A 27,666-nucleotide genomic window follows, 5' to 3' on the forward strand; every position below is an offset into this window, starting at 1 on the left:
ATGAGGATGAGGACTGCTGTACTCAATGGCTGGCACTCAAAAGGACGTAAACGTGCGCAGCTCTGGGACAAAGCAAGCTGTCAGATACGCTGCCACTGTTGCCATAAAGCAAAGCGCGGGCAGCGTCCTCAGGAGAGCCCCCCTGGTATGTAGGACCACTGTGGAACCTCCCAGGCAGCAGCCGTGCATGCTTGAAACCCACCTTTGGGAGCAGACCCCAAAAGCGGACCCCAGGGGTTGAGCCCAGGGGCCAGTGACACTGGCCTGGCCACGCAGGGGGACCAGTGTGGAGTGTCCCTGTTGGCTAAGGGGATGCAGGGGACTTCAGAAGTTTGCTGGACTTTTTTCTCTGTCCCATTACCCAGCCTCAGGCGACCTGAGACAAGCATAACCATTCATACCTCATAGTTGTAGAAGTGGCCATTAATCGAAAACCTGTGAGTTTCTACTTCTGTCCTCGCTATCATGGGGAACTTGGTCCTCTTCCGCACGGCTGCGGCATTGCTGCCGGCCCTGGGCAGGGTAGCACAATCATGTTCCTGCTCGCTCTTGGACTTCAGAGTGCAGCTTTCATAACATGAATAACCTGGACAAAATGAAACTGCATCAGCGTATTGTACAGCTGCTCTACCCTCCTTGCCAACACCCCCACAAGAAGGAGGCTCTTGGTGGAGGGATTTTTTTTTTTTATCGTTATTTAATTATTTTTTGGGTGGGTGGAGGGAGTGCGAGGGGAGTAAGGCATAGGCATACAATGCAGAGCAATAGGCTATCTGCAGTGGCCACAGTTTGCTATTTTGTTTACTTCTTGGGAATGATTTGTTTGGTGAAAGCACAGCCCGCTGGCACTGTCTGTTTGAAAAGTTACCAGCACCTCAGTGTCTTCACTAACCAGTCATACGTCAGTGTTTCACTAGCATGTAATAGGTGTTAAACAGAGACAGAAGAAGATTTCCCTTTACTGGCAGGGAAGGCCTAGTATGTCAAATTATTTTTGCACAGTCACAGAACAAAGAATTTTTAGTGAACATAAGAGCACCGACACTAACTTTTCTCAAGGTTTGGCTTTTCTTCAGTAGATTTCAATGTCTCCCCACTAATATGATGTAGGTCATCAAATTCTCCCCAGCGTGTCATTCCCCTGAAATAAACATATATTTATAGTTTATTCTATAATGAGGATGACTCCTCATTGCCTCAGCGATGTTCAAAACTTCATATAACATGACTACAGAATTCAGCGTAGTATATGAATACAGTAATTTTAGTTTATTTAATTATAAAATAGTAAAATGTGGTATGACAAGGGATCCCAAATGTAACACAACTCTATTTAGAGCATGTTGAACATTAACCATGATGTCCCTTAAATAATTTGCAGTAATTCTTCATCTATTTTATAGCAATGCCCCAGAGTGTGCACATGGGGTACCAGGCAGGCATACAGAAAGCATACACATATTATGGTTCATATAGTCACAGGGTGCATCCTATCTGGGGACATGAAAGATTACATGACCATACTAGCCCCTTGTGCTATCCAAACCAGTTCTGTGTGGGAGGAATTCAATCCAGCCTGTTTTAAAACCCAACTTTTTTTATGTCAGTATTTCCATAATTCATTGCATAAACTCTCTAGCAGAAAGTCCTTGGCCAGTTACTGCTCTGACTGAGAATAAACCAATTTGTAGGAAAAAAATTAAAAATTCATTTCCTATCTATATATTCAAAACAATATTCAACTAACTCCAAAGAACACGCCAAACAACGATCTCAGTTGTGTTCCATACATTTAAAAAGTTCATTTAAGATCAAACAGTCAAGCTGCTCTGCATACCTTAAAGCATGTCAGGGCAACTTCACATTTCTGTGATCATGAATTAATATTTACTTTAAGATTCAGATCTCCAACAGTCCTACCTTTTTAAGAAACAAAAGGCAAAGCATAACTTTAACTGCCAGACTGCACACTATCCTACAGGCCACAAGCACCCCTTACCAGTAGACCTGGTCAAGGTACAGAGAACCAGGTTTGCCTTAGACTCGAGTTCTTTGCTGATTACTCCCATCAGGTTACATCCCTTAATTGCAACAGCAACAGATAGGGAGGAAGACTATCCCAACAGCTGCAGTGACAGTAGAATTAAATCCACAATTCAAACATGTACCACATGCAGTCTAAGACAACGGATAATTAGGAAAATGAGCTCTGAAATACAGAATTTATCCAGGAGTCATTCAGGGTAAACATTGCCTCAGCTTCCGTATGACACACAAAACTCAGCTTCAGCTCATCAGATAAAATTCACAATTCACCAACCAAGGCTTGCAAAACACATGATCGAAACAGAAAGAAGAAATACTCTAAGAACCTACAACTGTTCTTAAAGATATGGCAAATCTAGCAGGAGTCAGATCAGCACAGTGCACTCAGATAAGAAATATCATAGACAACAGCCTGAAGGAGCAGCTGATCTGTGTGTATTTCTAAGGGGTTTTAACATTAGATTTTGCACACATAAAGCCAGTATTTATTACCTGGCTTGAGCTTTGTGCTGGAAAGCAACTGTTTCACATCTGAAGTACCTGAGAAGGTAACCTGCAATAAACAAACACTTAGTACTAACCTGACAGCTTTTTGCTTCATGCTGTAGAGCATACGCCAACATGAGATCTTTCAAGGACTACCGACATTTTGAGGTGTACTTATATGCATGGGGGGGTTGGCGTTTTTTGTAAATTTTTATAAATATACAATTTCCCAGTACTTGCGTGGCAATACTCAGTATAGACACGAGCAGCCTCCTCCACTTTCTCAACTGTTCTTAAGTTGAAAGCCAGAGAAAGATGGAACAAAGATGCTACAAAGATGCATCTGCCCAGCAGCAGCTGTTGAAAGTCCACACCAGTTACACTGGGCACACAGTACTGCTGTGCAAGTAACCACCACGGTCTTTGTGGAAAGTGGGATATACAACCAGCCATATCCACTGAAGCCACCTACATGAGCTCTCTTGAAATACTAGCTTGCCTCCTTCTTATGGAAGTTACCTTTTACTAGGGAACAAACCCACGTTCTCTGTTGACTTCAGGGTTACAAAAGAGGGTATCTGCTTCTCATCCTGAATTTTTAATCGGATAGGATGTCGGACTCCCCAAAATATGGACAAGATGCCTTCAATAAATGGTTTGCTTCCTTCTTGCTGAAAAAAAAAAAAAAAAAAAAAAAAGAATAAGGAGTGCTGCATAATAACCAAGTAATAATAATTGAATCCCCCTCAAAGTAACAGGAATACAATGAAATCACTGAGGCCAACACAGCCCTGGAACAGGTCACCTAGAGAGGCTGTGTAATCTCTATACTTAAGATATTTCCAAAACAGCTAGCTAAAGCTGCATCTGACCTGATCTTGTGTCAGCATTAGTCTGACCAGGACTATTTACAACCAACATGTCCATAATCCCATACTATTACAAGTCAAATCCTATTTGTTCTATTTGGATGTAAACCAGGGTGCTAAGAAGGTAGTAAAGGGGAAGAATGGGTGCTGATAAAGCAGCAGTTAATGAAATTGTCCTTGTTGATGCAAAGCACTGCATCAGTTCAAAAGCTGTTATCGGTCTGGTCTCCATTCTTGCTGACATAGAACACTATCACTGCAGAATGAACTGGGACAGAGAAGTGAGACCTTCCCATTTCCAGACCATTTTTGCCCACAATTGCTCTAATGTCCCTTTTGGGTCTTGATAGCAGCAAAACGACAGAAACACAGCTTGTGAGGAACAGGAAGTTCAGACTTCTAGACCAGGGACTCTGGCACAAGACACACGATTCATGCTTTCATCCGTCCTTCAGCTCCACTAGCCCTTTGGTCTCCACAGAGAATGCATTCCTGGGGCTGTGCTTACAACCATTCTCTCTGTACTAAAGGTTCACATTCAAGGAGAGACTGTTAGTCTCTCCTTGACCCAAGTGACAGCAGTCCTGCCATTACCCACAGTAGGTTCAAGCTGAAGTGGCAAGGGGGAGCTGCACCCCACACAAATATTTGCAGTACTACTTACTCCCTGCCAGCTAACAATGTGAGACTGGAGAGGTCAACCCAAAGAATGATTTCTTATGATACGCTAAGGAATGGGATGGCAAGGAGATCACACTGCTAAAAATCTGAAACTCCCACTTGTCTGAACATAGTTATTTCTGCTCTCTTCTCCTTACAGCATTTGACTCTAGCATTTGCTGTGGCATTTTTATTAGTGATATATTCTAATATACTAACACACAACAAGTATCCTACACTGTTCAGTCTAGCTGCATCAAACATCAGCACCCATTAGTGCTTTTCCTACTATCACACTGTGCTTTTTGTATTATTTTTACAGAGATCCTTACCTGGGTATGTGACAGTTGCAGATTTTCTTGATCAGAATAGTAAGAGTTATAAGTCTTCAGAAGAGAACTGAGCTGCTCTCTAGAATAAAAGACCACAATGAAAAGAATAATTAACATCTCTATCACTGTAAAAATCCAGATGCTAAGTGGCAGGGTAACACTCTGCAGTGTTACCCACAGCATCTCTGTACAGGTTTGTTAATGATTAATACATCATTTTCCAGGAGTAAAATTTTGTCAGGATACTAGGTTGCTTGTAAGACCCAATACATAGAGGAAATGAATTAGTCACAGTCTGATGTGACATTAATAACACTGCCCCAGAGTAACTTGTACTTTGGACTTCTGTTGTAGTCTTAAGGGGGAAGCAAACAGGAACAACACTCCCATGCACCAATGCTGCAGATCATTTTAGTTGGGTTACAATTTGGTTTCTCTCCGTAATGGTTTCCATTGGGTTTTTATATTCTTCAGATACTCTTCTTATTTCAGAATATCTACAGTATGCCTAGACAAAACATTTCAGTTTCCTTCTGCTTGAAACATAACAGCTTTGCACTAAGTCTTTGCTCGGCAGAGAAAGGATGGCAATGAAGAGAACCTCTGCCAACAAGCAAGGATTATAAGCCTGCCCATCATCTCAAATTTCAAACAGAAATTCATGATGCAATTAAAAAAAAAAAAGGCAGCATAACATTCTGCTTTGAAAACACTGTGTGAAGGCAGGAAGGCAATGTGAGGCATGCCAGTAATAATGATGTTGGAAACTTAATATTAAAGAACCACCACCAGAGATAACTATGCCTGTCACCATCCTTGATAAACTCGCAACACTGCAGGAGAACAGGGTTTCAGAAAAAGTTTCAAGTTTTATGGCATTCCAAAATAACCAAATTAGAGCTACTGCACATCCCAGTTTCTAGGCCACAGCCACCTCCTCCTCCCTTTGGCAACTTAGTCTGCAAAGAACTTTAGCTACTGGATTTTAACTATGGGATTTCCAAACCTCCTGGAAAATTTCAGCAGAGACTGGGCTACTCAACATCCTGGATACCTGAGCAGCCTGTGGGTGTACAGACAGCACTTGTGCAGCATCCCAGGTGGGTTAAAGACACAGCGAAGGGCAAGGCCAGCTCTCTGCTGACAGCCGGTGCAAACGCCGCTCCCACCTGAGCTAACAGCAGCAGCGATGCAGACGGCCCACGCAGACCTTGTAAATGGGTAAGAAGCAATAAATGCCACATTGCACAAACACAGGCTGGGGGCTGATTGCTTCGGCACCAGCACTGTGGAAAAGCACCTTGCGGTTACTGCTAAGCAGCTGCTGATCCCACGACAGCAGTGCCAGGCTCTTGTGAAGGCAAAAAGCAAGTTGCAGCTCAGGTTAAGGAGGACCGAAAAAAAGACAGAATTAAGTGATATGTATTTCAGGACCATCAAGAATTAAATGCTCTTCCCCACACCAATGAAACACCAAAGATTATTTAGATTGTAATTCAAGAAAGCAATTTCCACCAGCAGAGACAATTAAGCATGGGAAACAATTGCATGGAAATGTATGAATTCTTCCTCACAGACAATCTTTAAGCACTGAGATGACAAATGATCCAGATGCTTTTATGTACTGTCTTACAGTGGTGAGTAAAGACACCAAGTTTGTTTCCAAATACTGTCTATTATTTCCATGTTTTCATCTAGTATGAGATACTCTAACAGCTGAACCACAGGCAAAACAGACAGCATTTGCAAACTTCTCTCACCGTTAAGTTCCACAAGACCTACTGAAACTACTTAAGACCCATGTACTATCAGAAGTGCTATTACAACTCCTATGCCAATTTTAAGAAACAAAACCACTCCCCAAAACCCTCCCAAACAACCAGACACAAAGAAAAAGTCACCAAAACCAAAGCAAAACCCCTCCCCAAAACAAAAACCAAGAATTGACTTCCAGCACCATCATTGAGAAACAAATTACACATGGGAATGACACTCGGTGGAAATTACATTTTAATGTTTCAACACTCAGAGTTCACCAAGAACATCAAAGAAGTAACATTGGAGACACAGGAATATATGGACCAAGACTATATGCGAAGTATTACACACTACCTTCTCAGAAAGATACATTTAGATAAGAACTCTACAGTGCAGCTTTGAGGCACTAGAAACACTGGCATGAGTAGTTTCAGCAGAATTTTTAACATTTGTTTTCCTTTAACAGTCACGACACACCCATGTCGCAGAACACGAGGACATTATCAACAACAAGAGTGGCACCCTTATCAGAAATGACAAACCTAAGAGCAATCTCTCCCCTAGGAATGGTATCAGCTTGTCCGTCACTGAAAAGCAGTTCAGAAAGTTATTTTCGGGGTGAAATGAATATTAATTCATAGCATCTCTCTCTGATCAGATTGTGACTCAATTTACTCAAAGTGACTGTTTAAACGGCTTCACAGTTGACTGTGCAACTTAAACAATAAAAAAGTCAGTGCTGCTCAGGGGAACTCACCTTAGATACTAAGAAACTCCCAAGAAATCAGTGCAAAAGAATAGGAGAAGGATGAAAACACAAATCATTTTGGTTGGAAAGTGCTAGGTATGATTCCAAGTGTACCAAGTAGACAAAAAAAATACCTTCTCCTGGGACTGTCGTAGTCTTACTCCAGCAGCGTACATCCTCTTCTGTGGCTGATGACACACACGCTCTTCTTCCACTTTCAGCCTCCCCTGCCTACAGTCTCTCTGAGAGCTCACAGCAAGCACCTTAGACAGGATTGTGTTTCTCAGTCACCTCTGACCATTTTTACATATCCAAAGCATCTAGACAACACGGTATCTCTTCATAACGCTGAGCAGAACTATATCATGACGCGAGTCTCTACATGGGATACATACTTGTAGCACCTGCCTCTTCCTTCGGGGTGAGGCAGGCAGACATCTGACACTGCAGAGTGCCCGAGTGGGACTGATGGACGCTGCTGCCCAAGAGCTCAACATTGAGACTGGTCAGCAGAAACATGGCCTTTCCCCAGCCTGACATGCTGCAGAGGGAAGCGGGGGGAGCAGGGACACCAGTTAATATGTATATCCTGTGTTTGGGGCAGAGGGGCATGCAAAGTATGCAAGTGAAAAAATTTCCTCGGCGTACCCTATCCCTCCCTTGCTCCACTTTATGAACTGAAGTGGGCAGCGTCCTGTTGCTTGGTGAGCCTTTTGCCATGGTGAGAACGGAAAAGAAACAGGGCTTTTACACAGCAGGTAACATGAGGACACAGACTGCACCACTAAACTCATGAAGGTTAACTGCATTCCCTTCTAATGTTCTGGACACTAATTATTTACTTTAACCTACTGCAACTCCACCCAAAATATTTTGAAGTGGCTTTATCAACAGAGTGCCAGACTCCAAAACAGCATTTCCAACATTTACTTCAAGTCACTTTGCTCCTCAATGCTAGTAATACAAGTGGTGAAAACCTTTCTTTCCATTGTGTTCGAATAGCTCATCACAGGTTCTTTGTGTCCCATGAGCAATGAGGGATTGTATTCAGGTCGTTCCCCCAAAAGGGAAAGTTGTAATAGGTTTAGATATGAATCAGGTACAAGCGAAGTTTGGATCATGTTAGCTAAAGGTAAGCAAGATGAAGCACACCTTGGCCTCGTACAGAGGCAAAATCCAGATGCAATGCAAAATTGACATGCAAGCAAGAGATACATAGTTTTGTTTGACATAAGTTGATAGACCTGCTGATACAGCTTGCCAGGAACTTTTTATACTTTGTAGCCCAATACCTTTGACAACCATTTTATTGACAGCTGTTATTTTGCAAGCTTTTTTCAGGTAGAAAGTTGGAGACATCAGTTCCCTGAAGGTAGATTATGAATACATAAGGACTTGGGCCACACTGAGGCCCTTCTATTACTCTTAGTCCATGTTGGCTATAAAAGCAAATAAAATCATAGGCTAAAAACACTAAGTGATGTTGTAAGGGCAGATATCATTTCTCAGAGCAAGCTCTTTAGATTTTCACTTAGTTTCTTGCCTTGACTAGAAAACACTTCCCATTAACTTCCACAGAATTTCGCACAAATAAATATTTCAGGTTTCATTCTCACACTAGTGCAACCAACAGTGACAAACCACACAAGCAATTAGAAAAGCCCTAAGGGAGAGATTTAACAACAGCTCACACTGACTTGTTTGTCCTTGTGTAGTGCAGACATTAGAAAAGAAAATCCTTCTTTACTTCTTTTAGGTCTGGAAAGAAGTAACACATGCACCACCCTACTAGTTCCAGAACTAGTCTTAGCATAACACAACTTCACTGCAAAGGACCAAAGACTGCCCTAACCAAAAGGCAGACGGACATCTCTTCAGAGTTACACAGCCAGAAAATCAGCAGCTGTCGTGTTGTGACAACAGCCAAACACAGCCATTAATAGAAGCCAAACCTAAGTAACTGGTAGAACAACTTAGAGGCAAACCCCCAAAAGGTAAGGTTTACTGCAAATTGACCACTTCCTCCAGTAAAAAAGGCAGAATACAAGGCAGCTGGAAGGTCAAGTGCTCCAGTGGCAAACCACAAGAGAGCCCAGATTGTGCTCACTTGAAAAGCTAACCCAGGAAAATTCACCTGTGTCCTCTTCTTCCCCCAACCCCTACACATTTATCTATGGATATGGATCCATGGATCGCAGTTATCCTTAAAGACACTATAGTTCAGCCAGCCAAATAATCCTACATGCTTTGGTTAGCCTTTTGATCCAGCCATTGTGCAACTCCCAAACAGCAGGCTTGCCACATCAGCAAGATTTGCATGATACAACTGGAAGAAGAGTCATGTAACAGCAGATTCAAGGTATAGATGAGGGACAATAGTCTAGAAATTGCATTGGAAGCAAGCTTGAGTGCATAGACAATATGTTAGCGATCCTTGAAACGTTTGTTTGTTGTTTGTAAGGCAAAAGAACTTGAACAGTACTTAAAACCATGACTGTAATGCAGAAAGGCATCAACCAGAATCCACATTTCACCACTTGAAAAGCAAATACATAGGGGAATAAAAAGCCAGAGACATTGGTTCATGTGGTACACATCCAAATGCTTTTGTATGCCAAATATATGAAAATTCACACCGATCAATTCCTTCTGACACTACTCCTGTCTAACAACAGTTACTTAACTTGCCATGATGTAAAAAAAAAAATGCTGTTTAAATGAATTAAAAAAGTCACTTCCTAAAATATGCATTAGGTCCTTCACAAAGCTAGAGAATTACAATAGTTTAGAAAACATGCTTGCACATTACAACAGCCCTTGAAAAGGAGAACAGAGAACATTTCATTATTAGCATAAATTTACACATCTCCAGCTCTAGGTCCCAAATTAGTAGCAGTATAAAAGGAACAACTCTTTATGAGAAGGGCAGGGATGCATTTATCACCTGTGTGCTTCAGGCAAAGTTCTGACACCCTTCCTTAAAAACTGAGGTATCAACAGCACTGCTCATGCCACATATAAAAGTATGAGGATTCAGATGCAAATACCTATCACAGTGTGAGAAATACTATCACAGGCCCCATCCCTGGGCAAGTTTACAGTTAGCTTCTTCCCACAGGAACATTAAGAGGGATGGAAATGAAGTGAGAAAAGAGCCCCCTCTTCCAGCTCCTGTGGTCTGGTCAACAAGGGAAAAATTAATCCCCTAAAAAGTGGATGGAGCTATAGGCCAAGCAGCTCAGAGTTTATGGCAGCATTTGGAACAATTCCTAGCAGCCAGATTTAACTGTCAAAAAACATCCCACAAAATACAGTTTGAGTGTAATTCCAAGTTTTTTATAAGTATGCTAAAGAACTACTTTCACTCACTACAGAATAGAGCTGGTAGCCCAATTAAGTCTTTCTGCAAAGAAACCCTTCCATCTGGGGCTACAGACCAAACCCTGTGCCTCAGACAAGTAGAGCTCAGGTTAAACACTGGAACTCAAGTTCAGTTCCAATAGATTTCAAAGGTAGAAAGGTCTTCTTCCCTAATTTGGAATTTTATTTCAGTATCCTCTAAAAGTGTTGCTCTACCTAATAAACAAAATCCACAGACCAAAAGATTTAATGCTCTGTTCTTTGAAATCCATATAAAGGGCAACCTTGTTCTGTAGACACTTAACAGAAAGCAAGTTGTAGGAATTGCTGCTGCTACAGGATCAGCAATCTACAGAATCCTCTATTAATGAATAAATATGGAGTAATTTGAACAAAAGCAGCAAAGTCATTAAATGTTTGGGGTTTTTTTAATAATTTACCTGGTTATGAACTTCTCTTCATTGATGGAAACAGAAGGTAGATGCTGTGCTTTCATAGTCACTTTCTTCATTTATTCAGAAGAGATTAATCTAAACAAAAGGTTAAAAAAAAATAATTATATCCACTAATGCCACTAAGAAAGACTAAATGCTAACAACAAAGCCTTAGTTTGCACAAGTGAAACAGGCTTCGACACTCAAGCTAAGGGCTAACTATACCATATTTTGACTACTTTGTATTTAGCTTTACTATGCAACTATCTCCCACTCCTAGTAAAAAAGCCAGAAGCCATTCCCACCAAGTATATCACAGTACCTTAAATCCCAATTCCTACGTATGCCAGGACCTTCTCAAATAGTTTTAGGACTACTCTACCACTCCATGATTACACTTCACTTGCTAGTACACCAAGGCTGCAACCCATTTACTGGTTAGGATTCATTTGTTAATTATGGATAGAGCATTGCCCAGGGTCACCAAAAAAATAAGTGACTCAGCAAACCACCCTTAACCAGGTTCATAAAACTAGACAAGAGAAGGAGAAGTGTTGATCATCGGCAGTGTCCTGCAGCACACAAAGAAAGCAGCTGAGATATTAAAGAGAGAACAAGGCTATAATTACAGTGATGTAGCAATATAATTTACAGATCTCCATGTAGCGATTCCAGCACATTGTGTAGGCAACAAGCCAGACCCATGAGACTCCAACAATGCATTCCTCAATAAGCTTAATTATGCAGTCTTGGCTGCTTTCATTCCCCCTCAGGTACTAGAAGAAAAGGCAGACTGAAGAAAGTAACTGAAGAGACTCAGAGAATCAAGATTGACAACTGATACTGCACTAAAAATACCCCTTAGCATCAGCCCAAGAAGTGGCATCACACACGGGGGGAAAAAATGAATCCCACAGAAAGCAGTAAAATCTCCAAAGACTGCATTGGAACTTGATTATTCCACTTCTTTTCCTCTCTTATTTGGGCATGATGACAGAGGAATTTGCCTAACAGCACTTGACATCCGTTCTCCCTTACACCAGGAGATTGACTCGAGTCTGATTTCAGACAGCACGGAACATAGCCTGGTCCAAGACATCTGAAAAGTAGCTTCTCTACACTACTAATGACAAGTAGCCTTCAGAACATCAATTTAGAAAATAAATTCAAGCTTGAAAAGACCATTGCTAACTAAAGAGTAAGTGCCTAGCTTGCTTGCAAATGATCCTGCACTACTGAGCTGCTTTTTTAGAAGTTAAATAAAGTTTCATTATCGTAAATGAATGACTTCTAAAATATATGTAAAACAAGAAGTTTTGCATAAAAATACATTACCGTCACCCTACAAAACATATAGGAAGTTATTTCACAACTTCTAAACCCAGGGTGCCCTACCAAAATGAGCTTTATGTGAGCAGCTGGGGTTTCTAACAGTGCTTGATCAGTAGCTCACTGCAAAAAGTGGGAAGGATCCCACACACCCTTTGTCCTTTGCGGGATATCCATCAAGGCAAAAGCATACCTGAAAGCCAAATGAGCCCAGGGATTTCTGTAGAGGCATGAGTTCATATACAAGGAAGAGACTGCTGTACACCAATAAAATAGTGTTGTTCCTTTGCCCCTGAAACGAGTTCAGTAACCATTGGCCACACCTTGAAATCTGATTTTATGTGATTTACTAATACCTTCAACTGAATCACCTACCAATGCCAACGTAACTTCAGAACAATTTTAAAAGATGCAGAGGAGTTGATGTACATTTGCAGTTGATGAACTGCATATACACTTAAGCTTCCTCCTATCTGTCAGGAAATGACATGTTAAGAAGAGCATTTAGCCAAGTCACCACTATTAAACATAGAGCAACGACTCTAGCACCGCTTCATTGCTCGTGGTGGCATTCTTTTCAATAGAGTTTGACCTTAAAATGATTCATATGAAAGAAAAAGCTGATCTCTACAGATTGAGAGAAGTGATCTTTAAGAGGGAAAAAAAAAAAAAAAAAAAAGATTGTCCATGAACTACCTGTTCTGTTACACAGCAAATGGCTCTTACTGTATTATTTGCCTTAAAAACCTTGAGCATATCTTAATTCAGCTGGATGCCATTGAAATGCTGACAATGAAACAAACTGGAAGAGTAGTTGGTGATGGGAACAATTCTTCACCAACACCTCCTCCCTTTCTTTCGTTTGCTGCCTGATTACCCCAGACAAAGACTTGCCTTTTCTCCTATAGCTGGCACAGAAGCACAAAAAATGCTCACTACATTTTCCTCAGTTATGTGACCAGTTCTGCTTATCAGGCTCGTACAAAACATTTCCACAGCTCTGGCTCACCCTAGAGATAAAACACTTCACCATGTACCCTTCTCATAGGTGCATTTTGGCTACACACATCTTGCTGCTCTTATTATTAGTTAACCCTGAAGCCTGCAGGTTGAGAACATGCAGTGACTTCCCCAGCACAATTATTTGACAGCACAAATGACACTATATTTACACTGGCACTCCATAAATGCACAAAGCTGTCACATTTTCTATCACCTCGTGGTATTTTATTGTTTTCCATGTTATTTCTCTAGTTCTTTTGAGGAAGCAAACAGGAGAAATGCAATGTCTTTTTTCCATTGTTCCCTTTGATTTGAACTAATAAAAGGGTGCTAGTTTTCCAGCTCTACCAAAGATACATGGTTATGGCCATCAATTCAAAGCTGTCTCCTGACTCGCTTGGTGTCAGACATGAGTCTTCATCATTACGTTAAACTAGACTAGAACCACACAAGTCCCTCAGATAGGTAAGACTTTGAAAAGGGGACCTTGGCTGGACTAACCTCCTGGCCTGAGACTTAACTGAGAAGAAACTTCATGCTTGGAGGAAGACTGACTGAGCCTAAAATACTTTTGGAAGGAAACAAAAGAAGCAGAAGGGAAAGACAGAAGTAAATGAGAAGTGAGGCAGAAGCAAAGTGAGCAACCGTAGAGGAAAACTGCAACTATTGGAGAAGTCTAGGGAAAGGAAAGAGAGGAAAGACCACTGTACAATCCCAAATCTGTGAAAGGGTCAAGTCACATCAGATCACACGACATCTCACAAAGGTTGTGAGCTTTACTGTTCTGTAAGATTTGCATCTTACCTGAAATGTTGTTTTTTTCCAAGAAAGAGTCAAAGGATTAGTGGAGAGGCAGATGAAAGGCTTGTTTAATTTTTTTAAGTACAGTGATCTTTAAGCTATTTGTTTAAGGGGGCACAATAGGGACAGGACAGCAGAGAAATGACAAAGCAAAGGTAAGAGCAAACAGCCACGCAGATTTTTACTCAAGGATAAAAGGAAGCAACTGTAGAGGAGAACTGGAAGGAGAGGGACACCCGACATCCAGACTTGAACCACACAGGAGCAGCAAAGCAGCATTTTAATTTGTATGTAACAGCCTGAACATGCTTTTTGGCACATCCATATTTACTATGAGGACTGCAAAGCGAGCAACGTGCTATGCAGAGCTCCTACCAGTGTTAAGAAAAACGAAAAACCCAAACCTCCCCAAAGATTTCTAGGTGTTTTGATTCAGTGCTTCCCAGAGCTGTTCCAAAACCACAGAAGTCAGGATGGGGTAAAGCTTCTCAGTTTCTTGTATAGAAACCACAAGGCTCAGCTGTCTATTAACTTACCTATTGACAACATATATATCTAATATTTTGTACAGCACAAAGAGCTTTGCACTGTATGCACAATAACACATATACCCAAGTAATTTTCTAAACTCCAAAGTGTCTGGTATTTAGCAAAATTTCAGACCATGATCTGTTTCTATATAAATGAGTTTAGGATTTATTCACATATATAAGAAATTCAGTATCGGCAGAAGAATTTTACGAGTCTTTACCTAGTCACTCGCAGTCATTATATGAACCTTCATGTTTTTTTGGTTTGTTTTTTTTTTGTTTGTTTGTTTGTTTTTTTTTTAAGTTAGATGTCTTCATCAGCAAAGCAAAGGTATAATCAAAAGAAAATACTTACTCCAAACACTTGCATTTTCCTCACGGAAAACAAGTTTTGTTTTTTTTCTTTGTCTTGCAGACTTGTTTAAGCTTTAGTTTAAAAAATGAACTGCTACAGTACAGAGCAGTAACAACGCTATTTCAATACAAAACACAGTATAACCGCTGTGCTCAGGCAGGTTCAGAATGGTCTTTGATAACTGAAACCAAAATGAAGTTGGTATTTATTTGAGAATATGGCCCCTTAACTTTGAGTCAAAGGAAGAGACAGAGAAGCTCCCTCCCCTCACACAACGATGATAGACCAGGGGTTACACGAAACCTATTTCGAACAATAAGTAATCCATTATTATGAAAAGAAGTTACTTTCTATTTCAGGTCGCTTAGGAAAGATAGCTTTTACCCGCCAAAAAGAACAGACAAGGTCACTGACGTAACTTTTTACATCACACCGGCAACTGAACGAAGGGCAGCAAACACTTATGCCCATGTACACACTGAGCAGCAGCACTACCTATTATCTGCCCATTTTAATCACAACTCTGACTCATGCAAGCCACCTTGAAATTTAGGAACTTATTTGATGAGAATTTCTGACCGAACATTTTTCCTTCCCTCCGGCACCCTAATTACCCAAAAGGAATTTGACTCGAGTTCTGGGTGACTGCGAAGGACCTTGCTTTCTACTGACACTGCAGGTTACACAGCAAGCAGAAGAACAGCTCCAGCTTTACATTTCACTTACCTGTGCATAGGATCAGAGAAAAAGCAGCAGAGAAGGAGTTTCACATACCTTTCACTGAGCCCTGGAAGAGGCATGACAGCATTGCACTGGCTGACAGCTACCTCTGCTACTTCACGGAACCACAGAGCTGTTAATTACTATTTTGCTTTACAAACTGGGAGTGCTGGAAACCCGGGACACTCCCCGCAGCTCAGTGCATGTCGGGAATATTTACCTACCCACTTTCCTTCCTCCAAGCTGCTGACAGGAGCCCTCCCTTAGTCACAGTTACACCTAAGAGGAGGCTCCAGTTAACACTTTAATCACTAACTTTATAATGAGAGGTAACCTGCTGACTCTTAGTAATCATTTGCTGACGGGGCACACCCTGAAACATCCTGTGCTGAAAGCACTGTTACTCTTTAACCTCGTCTTGTCTGCTTTCTAATTCATAGGATAAAGTAATTTTTCCTTCTCCAGATGTACACCAATCTTTAGTGTTTGGTGGAATAACTCATACATACAATCAGATCATGCCTAAGTATAGATATGTGGATTTCTAACATCATGACAAAATTGTGACAACACAGCTTAATCACTTAATCACATATAGTTGTGTATTCAATTTTTCACTTAACAGTACAATAGCCTTATGAATATTACTCATTGGGCAATAGTTGTGTCTGTAAGAGAGAATACATTGCTGCTCAGCTTAATTGCTCAGTAGCTAATCATATAAGCAGGTGTTTAAGCTGTAAAAAATATTTGAACCAACACACACCTTCCAAATTCCTGCTGGTTGCCTATCCATTTATAGCAAGCAATTTATTCACAAGATCAAGCCTGAAGAGGCCACAGAGAGAGGAGCATGAAAAATACTGAGCCTGAATTTGCCTTCATACCCATCTTATTACACTATGAGTTATATCAAGTTACTTCTGCTTTATATAATTTTATGTTAGGGAGAGGCAGAACAGACCCATAAATATTTGATTCCTGATCACATCATTATCCTGTGGTGTATCCTGTGGTGTACTGCTCTTAAGCTAGACTCACTGCTGTACACACAAGACAATATATGTGATATTTGGGATTACATTTTATGCTGCAGTTTCCTATCACTGCACCTGAAAAATATTTAAATAAGGATTTCATTGCTATATATTGAGAAATCTCTCAAAACACAGGAAGGAGGAGTCAACATACGAGACTTTTCACTCTGTTCACAACAGCACAGAATCTCCATGCTGTGGTGGGCTTGGAGCTTCACACCAAGCTCAACCTGTGGAGCTGCTCCATCTCTTCTGTAATAGTTTAACACAAATCCACGTAACTTCCCAACTTGTTTAAAACCAGAAGTTTGATTTTTCCTGTCACAGCTTGAGACACTTGAGCATTCTGCCTGATGTTCTCAGATCAGAGAGCTAGAGCGGAGAGAAAGCGCAACCTGGCACCTTCAAGTCTCTAAACCAAGATAAGGCCAAATCTCTCTGATTCTGACAAGTATGCCACCCTGCTAGACACTTCCACCATAAAGCTGATAGGCACCAGGAGGTATCCGAGTATTTTTAGAACAGAAGACCATATCATTAACATGCAACAGGGCAAAGTACTGTTAACCCTTCAGTGTGACTCAAGCTTCATCCTGACTCCAAAGTTATAAGGTTTTGTTTGAGTTGTTTTAAGATTAATTAAAGTTTTTAGGGATAGCTTTTTTAAGTTTAAAGCAAGTTTTGAAAACCCAATGCTTAAATTACTTGGACTCATGCAAAGATGTCTCGGGAAGAAATTAATACAATAAAGCTGTAATAAAGGACAATTGTAATAAAGGACTATAGTTCTCATTTCCAGGTGGGTTGATTTTTACATTGGCTTGTTGAACATGGCTCACATTTGTTTCTAGTTTTCACTCTCACACTTGAACTACTCCTACCAATGGCCTAGCTCTGATCTCATTTGAGTCATACACAATCACCTGATAAGTACTTTGCAGAGACTAGTCAGTGCAGACTAGGAATAGGTATCACATGGCGGGGCGGCAGTAGTGAGGATATCTTTAAGGCCACATAGCAGGAATTCATTCACTGTAAACTCCAAGAAAAAGAATGCTTCTATTCCTTTCATAGGAAAGTAAATAATCAATGCAAAGAGAGCATTATTTTTTTCATCTTTCATAATAAACATGATTTATATGCCCTGGAAACGTAAAAACAAGTGACAACGTGGTTATACTATTTCACCTCTTAAATAAAAGGGTAACAATGACCTCTTTAGAACAGGCAGGGAATGCAATGATCATTGAGTCTTTAATGGCTGTGTTACATTTCTGGCTCCTTGCATGACTGATATTCAAATAATTTTAAGTTAATATGTAATTGGAAGTTGGAGTTCAGTTGTTTAATAACCTGGCCTCAAATCATTAACAAACAGAATGCTAAAGCTAGAACAACATCTCAAATGGGAAAAACAAAAAGATTCCTGTTCTGTTTTTGTGGTATACAATCATAATAAGCAGGATGGCCATGGCAAGATCGTACACGCATGCTGGACTTCAGTGGAAGTGTTTTCATAAACACAACTGGATACACATGAGCTAGCAACAGATTTCTTTGCTTTATAGAGAGAAGGAAAATCCCTAATATTGTTTGCAAACAGCTGTTTCTGGACAACTTCAGATCACCAACTCAAACCAGAAAATTCTTATTGAACTTTCTGAACTAGTGACTGCAATGTGAAGGTAGAGTCTCAACAGACATGTTCTGAAATTAACATAAAACAAGTGATCAGTTCTCTCCTATATATTACAGACATTACCTGGAGATGGCATTGATAATAGCAACAAATCAAGGAATTTAAAACAACTGGATTTACCCTGCAGAGGGCCTCCCATTCTTGAGCAAGATTATTTTCTGTCATCACACCAAAGTGCCAACAGCAATACTTGTGTACCAGGACATGTTTTGCAGACACATCTGATAAGCATGGAAAACAGAAACTAGGAAACAAATTATTCGCTCAGATAATTAAATATGCAATGCACACATCCACTACAATGCCTTATAATCTATCACGGGCCATAAACGCTTACACACACAGCATTTTGTGAATTTTGGAGGCCATAAGTTTTTAAGGAAGAAAAAAGAAGCAGAGCTGATGTATGCAGCAGCACACATACTAAAGACTAAGGGTTTGGACATCATTTAAAGGGCTGGAACTTGCCAGATACTGACCTTGGCCTGCATGGAAAGCAACACGCAGATACCACTATCTTTATCCTCACGAGCCGCTGTTAGAGGGGCAGGTCTTACCTAAGCATCTGAAACACCATTAGTCATGAATCATGGCTTGGCATTGATTATATACACCCATTAAATCATCTACTTGATATTATAGAACTTTATAAAGCCATACAAGGATTTTCATTGCCTGGAGCTACAAAATATTATAAAGGGCAAAACCAAAAGGAACTGCCCTGTCCAAAAGAGCTACTGTCGTACAACTTCTCACTCCCATTAGAGCTCAACCAGAAGTAAAATCACCTCACCACACCCAGCCAACTTACACAGCACTTGTAAGCCCTAACTCCTCCACACTCAAGGTTTCCAGACCCAGATTTTCGTCAAATCCAAGGTTTTCTATAAAACATCCCTTCTTCAAGTTTCTTTCTGCATGTTATTCTGTATCTACACTCTTCTGTCTTCAAAATACAAGAACCCTGGTCTACCTTTCTTTTGAGAGCTACAAGCAAGACTTCTGCCACTCCCACCCACAAAAACCAGGCCCTAACCTTCCAGCCGTTTGCATTATAGGATCCTCAGGTCACTCCTCTGTAATGATCAATTGAGAGTCACATGACTGTAGCACCTTTTCTTTCCAGTTTTCCTATTTCCAATATGCTAATGATTCTTCTTCAAATACTTCCTTCTTAAGGCAGTTCAGTCATGATGTGGACTGTCTCCTATTTTCTATGCCTTTTAAAAATACCAGTCCAGTACTCTCCACAATCAAACAGTCATACTAGATCTAAATTAGAGTTTTGGGGAAACTTCAAATCTTAATTCTGACTTGAAGCTATTACCATTGTTCCTGTGAAGGCATATCAAACCTGCTGCAGTTAGAACTGCCCTTGGAAAACAACCAGTTATTTTATCCTGTTACTTCCATGCTTGCCTTTAGATTGCATACACATGGGAAGATTCGATTTAGAAAGTGCTCTATGACTATTTGAGCAGGGACGATCATTGTACTCAAGTTTTCCCCATTCTCCTCAGCCTAGGATGTCCCAAATCATAAAGCAACCTTCAGCAATAACCCTAATTCCAATATATTTTGCTTCACAGATATATGTATGCAAGTCCATATTTTCCCCACAAACTCAGTGAAGAAATGGGAAATGTCTTGGCTCCACTGAAGATCAGTCCTAGAGTCACATTATAAATACATGAACATTATACAAAAAAGTCTCTCAGTAATCAGTCTGAGTTGAATTTCTAATTAATACAATGCAAATCAGACATTGTCCTCCTGACTGTGCTGCAGTACATGGCACTGCAATGAAATGATTAAGTATCTCTAGCATACGGTCTGCAACCCTGTCCTACGCCCTGTTGAACATGCCTACATGTTACTGAATTCGGGGGGATCTGGGAGGCTGTTTATTGTCATGCTGTCAGTGTTCGCTACCCTACCCGTCAGACTTTCAAAGAGATTTTTTTCCTCAGAATTTCATCTTCTGAAAATTTACACAGTTCCAGATCCTGTGATGCTCTGAGCACACACAAGTCTGTGGCAAATTCCAGAGAAGAGCTCAGCAGCAACTTTTTTGTGTGTGTAAACTGCAAGATGTATTTGAAAGAAAAGTCTGAAGTAAACTGCGCTTCAGGAGTGTCACTATTATATAGCGTACTACCAAAATGCCTTTAACAGTCCCTTCCAACCCAAACCATTCCATGATTCTACGAATATGATACTACGCTACAATAAATATTTCTGCTTCATAGCAATTGATGCTGACTCATAATTATGAAGCAAAAACCTCTTAATGTTAAATTAGCTTAATGATAGGCTGGATATGGGCTAAAGAGTGCTCATGTAAATACCTTGCCATTGTCTATGTAAAGACTTCAGTGGTTAAACCAAGTAGCCCAGATTTCTAGATATCATTCTCTTCACACTTGCCAACAGAAAGTACAATTTTTTCACACAATACTCTGCTTTGGGTCACTAAATGGAGGTCACTTCAAGAAAGAATGATGACCTATGCTAGCCAGCATTGCTAGAATTTACAGGCTTCAAGAAAACGGTAAGGATGAGAGAGGATGTGTATATTTAGCAGATGTTTTACTGAGATTGAGATTATAAAGCCATTTTAGTAAAGAATGTGTGACACAAAACTATCTGACATCTCCACCATATTTTACATGGCTGTAATTTACTGGACCAGGTTTCCCAATGGCATAAAATGATGAAACTCCATCAATACTGAAGGAAAATAGCCTTTTAGCGTACATAGGGTCATTAGGGGACCTAGCAGACTGAATCACAAGTCACCTAGCAAGAGCTCAGCTCCTATAACGTATTCTCCTATCAGGTGCCCAGATAAACAGTATGAGGAGCACACTCACACTTACGCCACCTCACTTACTCTAGCATCCATTCTAGAAGAAAATCAGATTTCCTTAAAGAGCGATTACACACCAGAGCTTCTCCTGTCCACATGAGAATATAGTTTGTCCTTACTGAAAAAACTTTCAGTCATCCTTACATATGTAACTCTTTCTGCAATAAAAGCGTTCAGGTTGAAAAGGAATAGCGTGAGAAACAGTACTCTCTCATTTTTGCTCTGTGATTATGAAGTGAGGAATCATAAGCTGGTGGGCATAGGGGGAATGCAGGGCAATTGCAGCCTGCCTCTGTGTCTGAGCAGCCCACGCTCTTTTGCTCACAGTTGCTGCACAGTGCAGACGTTCTTCACATTGTGTCCCTGTGGCTCTGCATGGCATACGGTTCTTAATTGTATGCCGCTAAGCACAAATAACTTGAGTGATACATCAAACCGCTGGGAAGCTAGCATAAAAACAGCAACATCTGAGACTTAAAAACATTGCCATAATGAATATTGACTGCATAAGCAAGTAACATCGCTTAAGCACATCATAGAAATTGTTCAGAAAGAGAACTGACTTTCTAATTTTTGTACTGCATGAGATATCTAGACAGTAGAGCAGACGATCTATAAGCATCCGTGGCATTTATTTATTAATTTGCTCTTGAAAAATCTCACACGAGCACAGAAAGCACTGCAAAGGGGAAAGCACAAAGCAAAACAGATGGGGCTGACTCACTGAGGTTCTGCCTTGGGTTTGACGGTTTGAAGAGACCTTCGCAACTCCTCAGTTCTCTCTAAAAAGTTCACCCTCTGACACTGGGATACTCCTCAACTCCGCCCAGTCTTCTTGCTGAAAATCACCCCATAGACACTGCAACTGCTTGCCGTGGATCACTCCTGTCCTTCCATAATGCTGCTTTTTTTGTTACAATATCAAATAACACCTTTGGGCATTCAGCTGTCTAGCATATTTCTACCAGGAGTAAATTAATTTATATACTTACTGTGGCATATTCACATTCTTCTCCTGAGCGTCTGATTGTATGGATCACATTTTTCTTCTCATTCAGCTATCCAAGGCCCACACTCTTCTGAATAGGGTCCTAAAGCACAGCGAGCGCTGCGTGCTGTGGGTGTCAGCTCAATGGCAGAGGCGGTGGCATTTCAGTAGCACTGGATGAAACAATAGTGTCTCTAACTTCGAAGGGCTAAATCTTCTCAGTGCTTGGCTAACACATATACAACCTACGCTAGGTTTCATGGGAATTAACCAGGCTAAAATTTGATCTCACCATTGAAGACATCTGAATATCTTTCTGGACTAGAAGTGCTTTGGAAAAACAAAGCCAGATGAGAATGGAGGCATACAGAACACAGCAGTATATAAAATCACTATCTGATTTGGCCTATGAGTTCTGCCTGTCCCTGTGTAAGGCAACAAGTCAACAGCTGTTTAGGAGATGCTGAAATTCTGAAAAGATTCTTCCCTGCGCACTTGTTTGGAGGGTGTGTCTTCCAGTTTGGAATTTGATCCATCTGAAACTGCCATTCTCAGCCCTGTGGGCGATACCTTGCTTCTAGCCAGCACACATGCCCTTACAAGTGAAGAATCTGAACAAGCTGCCCACTGGAAATGCAAATTCAGCCTCTGGGATCATGTCGTCCCAGCTCCTACAATGCATGCCGCATAGGGGAAATGTACCATGTTTGCAGGGGGCAATCCTCACCGCAGGGAACCATGGGCTGCTGGGTGATGGACGCAGTCTCCAACAAGCAGATGATGGTCAATCAGCTAAAACACTGTACAGAAATAGGAGCGTCTTTAGGACTATAAGTTAGATGGTATGCTCACCCAGAACTGTGCAGAGAGCACAGGTTCTAACAGGTGCAGGAATGGAAGCAATTTCAGGTGTAAAATTTTATGCAAAAATTATTGCAGAAACAGGAACCACATCTGAGCAGTAAATGTCCAGCTATTACTGGAGGCATATGGACAGGGAGCTGAATGCTCCTCTCCCAGACCACGTGATAATCTGCACAGATCCTCTTTGGCCCCTGCGCACTTCTGCAATAGTCAGCTCAGTAGCACTGCAAGAGTTGGCACTGAATTTTCAATCCTTCATTTACAGCAACAAATTTCAGAATTTCAGACACCTTTCTGAAAAATTAAGGAATATCTGCTGAAATACTCTGAAATTAAGAATCACTGATCAACAACCACTTTTATAAGATGGATGTGAATTGAATGTACAAGCCTGGCACCACTCTCCTGACATATAACACCACAGATCTGCACTTAAATGACAATGGTTTTTCAAAGAGGAACAGTCTTTTGTCTCTGCTGTTCACAGACAGCTGCCTTTGTTACCTGAAATTTCATCAAATGTGACATTCTCCCGGGGTTAGATGCTCTTACTTCCTCTTCTCTCCACCAATGAGCAAGACCTTGTGAGGTGCAGAATATGCTTTTTCTTAGTGTAACAGACCTCATATAGCAAAAACCACATACCTAAGCCAATACTGTAAAACAAAAAGTAAGGTCCTTTTCAGTGTCTGTACTCTGAGGGCACCAATTTACGATAATGATCCTGATTTGTCTCACCTGGGACCTCCCCACCCCCTGACTCCCACCCATGGGCCCATGACCCTATTTAAGCTCAGCCTGGCAAAAGCTACTTTTTTTTTTTTTTTTTTTTTTTTTTTTTGAGCTGTTTTGATCCCTGTTTTAGCAATAGGCATATCTATGCTGAGTCATGGACCTTGTGAATCCTGATCTGTGGAAAGGATTGGTTTTTTTTGTTGCTTTAGATTTGATGAGCGATCACTGGCTGATCCTGTTGGGAGTGGGGGTTTGATTTTTTTCTACTTTGTTTTGGTCCTGTTTCATTACCATGACTTTGCTTGGTGCTTGGATTCTTGGGTCAACATGGCTGTGCTCTCTGTTTCTGCTCAGCTTGCCTTGTTAAGGTACCAGAGGAGGTAGGTAGTTGGGGAGATGACTAAGGGGTCTGCTGAGCAGCTAAACTGCTGCCAGGAAAGTAGTGGGGCGGCGTGCCTGCCTGTGCTAGCTGGCCTTGGGCTGCAGGTAGCCTGCAGCCCCACATGGTGAGCGTGCACTGGCCCCTGCTGGCTTCTGCAGCAAAATGTGCACCACAGACCTAAGATGAGTGTTGGCTACTCCTACCTTGCTGCATCTCCCAGGGTGTCTGGGGCGCTACGCTAGACACTGTATCTTAAGACATATCTATTAAAAGATTATCATTTAAACTGGTTTTGTTTGCTTTTTTGGTTTTTCTACAAAAATCAAACAAAATGGCAAAGATAGTTAGAAAGGACTGAGCTAATACACTCAAATCTTCCTGCTTCATGTTGTTTTTATCCAGGAACTTAGGTCTGTGGCCCAATTGTGCATGTCACTGCAACACTTAAATTTTACAAGCCGCCAGGGCCTCTGTGGAGTGAAAATAATTTTAATCATATGCTGTTAAAATAGTTTCAGGAGTGGAGTAATTTTTTTAATTAATGCAGTATCTGTTCAAACACTGATGTTTGGAACTAAAATTTCATAACTTAAAATTTGTCTTGTAAAATGTATAATTTTATACTTAATTTACCAGCTGAAAGAAAACCAAAAGGGCTCTTGGATTTTGTCAGAAGTTCTTGTGAATGTAAAAATAATGTCTGCCAGCTCTCACTTAGCTTGTCTATCCTGATCCGATTTTCTTTACCTCCGTTTTCCACAAGTCTGTTTCCAGAAAAACATGTTATTGCAAGCCTCCCCTGGTACATAAACTGAGTAAATGCTGTTGCATTCAAAAGTTCGATGTAAAGATGATATACTAATAAAAGCTATTTCACATGCCAACTGCTTACATTACACTGGGCTTGTTCTGTAGTACTTCGCTTTGTTGTGACTGTTTAGGCTATAAATGATTCTGATTACGCATTTGTTAGCCTTTGTCCTGGTCTCTAAAGAACTGAAAAAATCACTATACCAATATGAATACTAATAATTGTGTCCAACTGAAATCAGCAATGCTGTAATATAGGAAAACATCTAAGAACTCGGAGCAGTGCCTGCTCGGGAAGAGCAGGATAATTAGGATGCAGTGGAGTGCCAGTACCACAAGGTGGTGTAGCCCCAAGGATGCAGCTATTGAGCTGACAAAATTCACTTCGACACAAGTTTGTATCTAACTTGGCGAAGCTGAAATAAATTTACACTCCTACTGGTGAGAGCTGTCAGCGTTTGTGCAGGGGACTTACTGCTTGTGAGAATGCTCTATTGACTCTGGAGTGCAGAAAAAATAACTGTTAAATTTTTGTTGGAAAAATGTTTCAAGGCTCTGTGTAATTAAACAGTGTTAAGGAGACTATTAGAATGGCAGATAGCTTCCAAAGTTTCAGGAATGGTCAAAGGGAGAAAAGATTAAAGGAGTACTGACTCTAGCATACTACATGTGGAGATAAAACATAGCAGATCTCAAACCTCTCATTTATACCTGCCTTGGTACCAGACTTGAAAATGGTCTGGTTTTAAAGATAAGTCTTCTGAATATCTGGAAAACTGCAGCCCAGTAAGTTGATGCCTTTATCGGGCAAATTAGTAGAAAAGAGAACAAAGAATAGTCAGTGAACAAAGGATTACACCTAAAATATTGGGGAAGGGTTAATGCAGCTTTTATTGGCAAAAACTGTGGCTCAGGACCTGCTGGGATGCCTGCAGGCTGTGGGGGCCCAGGCGGTAGGGATACTCTGGCTCCCTGGAAGAAATCAACAAAGTCCATCACCAAAGATTCCTCAAGAGGGGAGAAATTACTTGTGTAGAAGAATAAAAGGTTAGAAACAGAACGCAGGACTAAATAATGGACACTTTTCTCATTGGAGAGGAGCGGTCTGAGTCCCATGGAGCTGCTTTGGGACATGAGCTCTTTGATGTGAAGCTAATCAGGAAGGTGAAACTTCTGTCTTAAAGAGCTGAGTTACATATAAATAGGAAACAGTTCTCATCCTCTAAAACTCTTCACATAAAATATAACTATGGTACAGCATGTATCAATTGAGTATCCCATCAGTGACCTTTAGATCTTGTCTAATAATACTAATATGTGATCACAGCCAGGGATAACTGTGGGGATCAACTTCACTCACAACACAGGGGTAGCTTCCAGGGGGAGAGCAAAATGTTCTTGTACATAGGCAATGGTCAGGTGAAGTCGATGTGCACGAAAAGCACAGGGCTGGGCACGCAGATTTGGGGTTTGGTGTTTAACTGTCTCTCAGTACCGTTAAGAGGGAGCTCTGAAGGGTCTCTCAGTGACAAGAGGCTGCTGTGTCAGCCTCGGCCTCCAGGTGGAACTGTGGACCTGCCTGGACCCACGGAGAGGCTAAAGCAGGCACCGAGAGGGCTCCCCGCCTTTCTCTCACTCCGTAAATGCCTGCAGTCACTGCAACATCAGGTCTTTTTACTTAACAGGAGAGACGGTGGGAGATGAACCTCAGTGTGGGTTCCTGGGAGAAGGATGTTTCAGGCATAGGTACTGCTGCCTTACCCGTCTTTCCAATACCTCCTGGCTAAAAGATAAGTGGGGAAAACTTGACTTCCTAATTAGACTGCCTTAAGAAGCACTGTAATTACATTTTATTGTGCTGCGTTTTACTGTGGTGACCTGGGGCAGCAAAGAGGGAAGGAGAATAAAAATGTAGGTAGGGAAGGGATAGACTCGGATCCGTCAGTCTTTCATACACTCTCCACAGCACACCAGTAGTCATACAGAATAACTGTACTTGGCGTTTCTCTACCAAAGGGGTGCCCATGCTGTGAGGCAGTGGGAGCAGATGTGAAACAGAAAATGAATCCATCCTCAGGGATATTGGTAGGTATTCCTGGACAAGAAATTAAAGCAGAAAAAGGGCATGAGATGTCCGGTTTTGGTTATAAGCTTTATAACGGTTTGATGACAGAAAAGGTAAATGGTCCTGGACAAAGAAGCTGAAAAGATACTACAGTCTCCTACTTGGTTGAAGTTGTTAGTGAAGCACTTGCAAAGAGAAATCCCGATATTCCTAGCAAAGCCAAATATTATTAAAGGAAGAAATCTGGACCAAAACCACTAGGTCCTGGACTAAACAAGAAATAGATATGGCCACGCTAGCCCATTCTGTCCTAAGTGCAAGAGGCTGCTTCTGCCATTGTTGTGAATAGGAAAATATCCTTCCTTTTAGCTTTCAGATTAATGAGTTTTTAGACTGCAAAAAGACAAAACATTCTCTGCCACCAAACACTGCAGTCACATAAACAGGGCTGAGCTCTTATCTGCTGGATCTGTCAGCACCTAAAATGACTGAGATACCAGTGTGCTGCAGTTCTTTGGAGGCATGCCAGCACTGGATCACCTGCAGGAAGTATAGGTGTTATTTTTCATCCTGGCTGCTGTTCTTGCTAAATGGACAGCCAATAAAATCTTCATGTGAAAGTAGGGAATGATACCGAGTCTAGTGCTACAAGAGGATTCCGCTGAGAGGACTTCTCCTGGGACGAGATCCTCTCTATTTGACACGGTTTCCACTGAGGCTGCTGAATGGCATATCTTGTTAACAAACGTAAGCTTTTTACCAGTTATAACCCATATGGATAATCTGA

General features: G+C 41.1%; 1 protein-coding gene across 3 annotated transcripts in view; it reads right to left on the bottom strand.

Moving 5' to 3' along the window:
- The window catches only part of RASSF6 (Ras association domain family member 6), a 29,934-nt gene extending 7,766 nt beyond the window's left edge, over positions 1–22,168 (bottom strand). Inside the window, exons 1-6 of one of the 3 annotated variants that reach the window (XM_049815500.1) lie at positions 22,028–22,168; positions 10,700–10,789; positions 4,394–4,472; positions 3,052–3,203; positions 1,050–1,141; positions 402–586 (exon numbers count right to left, since the gene is read on the bottom strand). In XM_049815500.1, coding sequence (XP_049671457.1) covers positions 402–586; positions 1,050–1,141; positions 3,052–3,203; positions 4,394–4,472; positions 10,700–10,770 — 579 coding nt within the window. In that variant the 5' untranslated portion in view covers positions 10,771–10,789; positions 22,028–22,168. The other 2 variants (XM_049815501.1, XM_049815502.1) reach the window with 2 other exon arrangements.
- Positions 22,169–27,666: the final 5,498 nt, after the last annotated feature.

This window comes from Accipiter gentilis, chromosome 12 (genome assembly GCF_929443795.1).
Source record: "Accipiter gentilis chromosome 12, bAccGen1.1, whole genome shotgun sequence".
Taxonomy (NCBI): Eukaryota; Metazoa; Chordata; class Aves; order Accipitriformes; family Accipitridae; genus Astur; species Astur gentilis.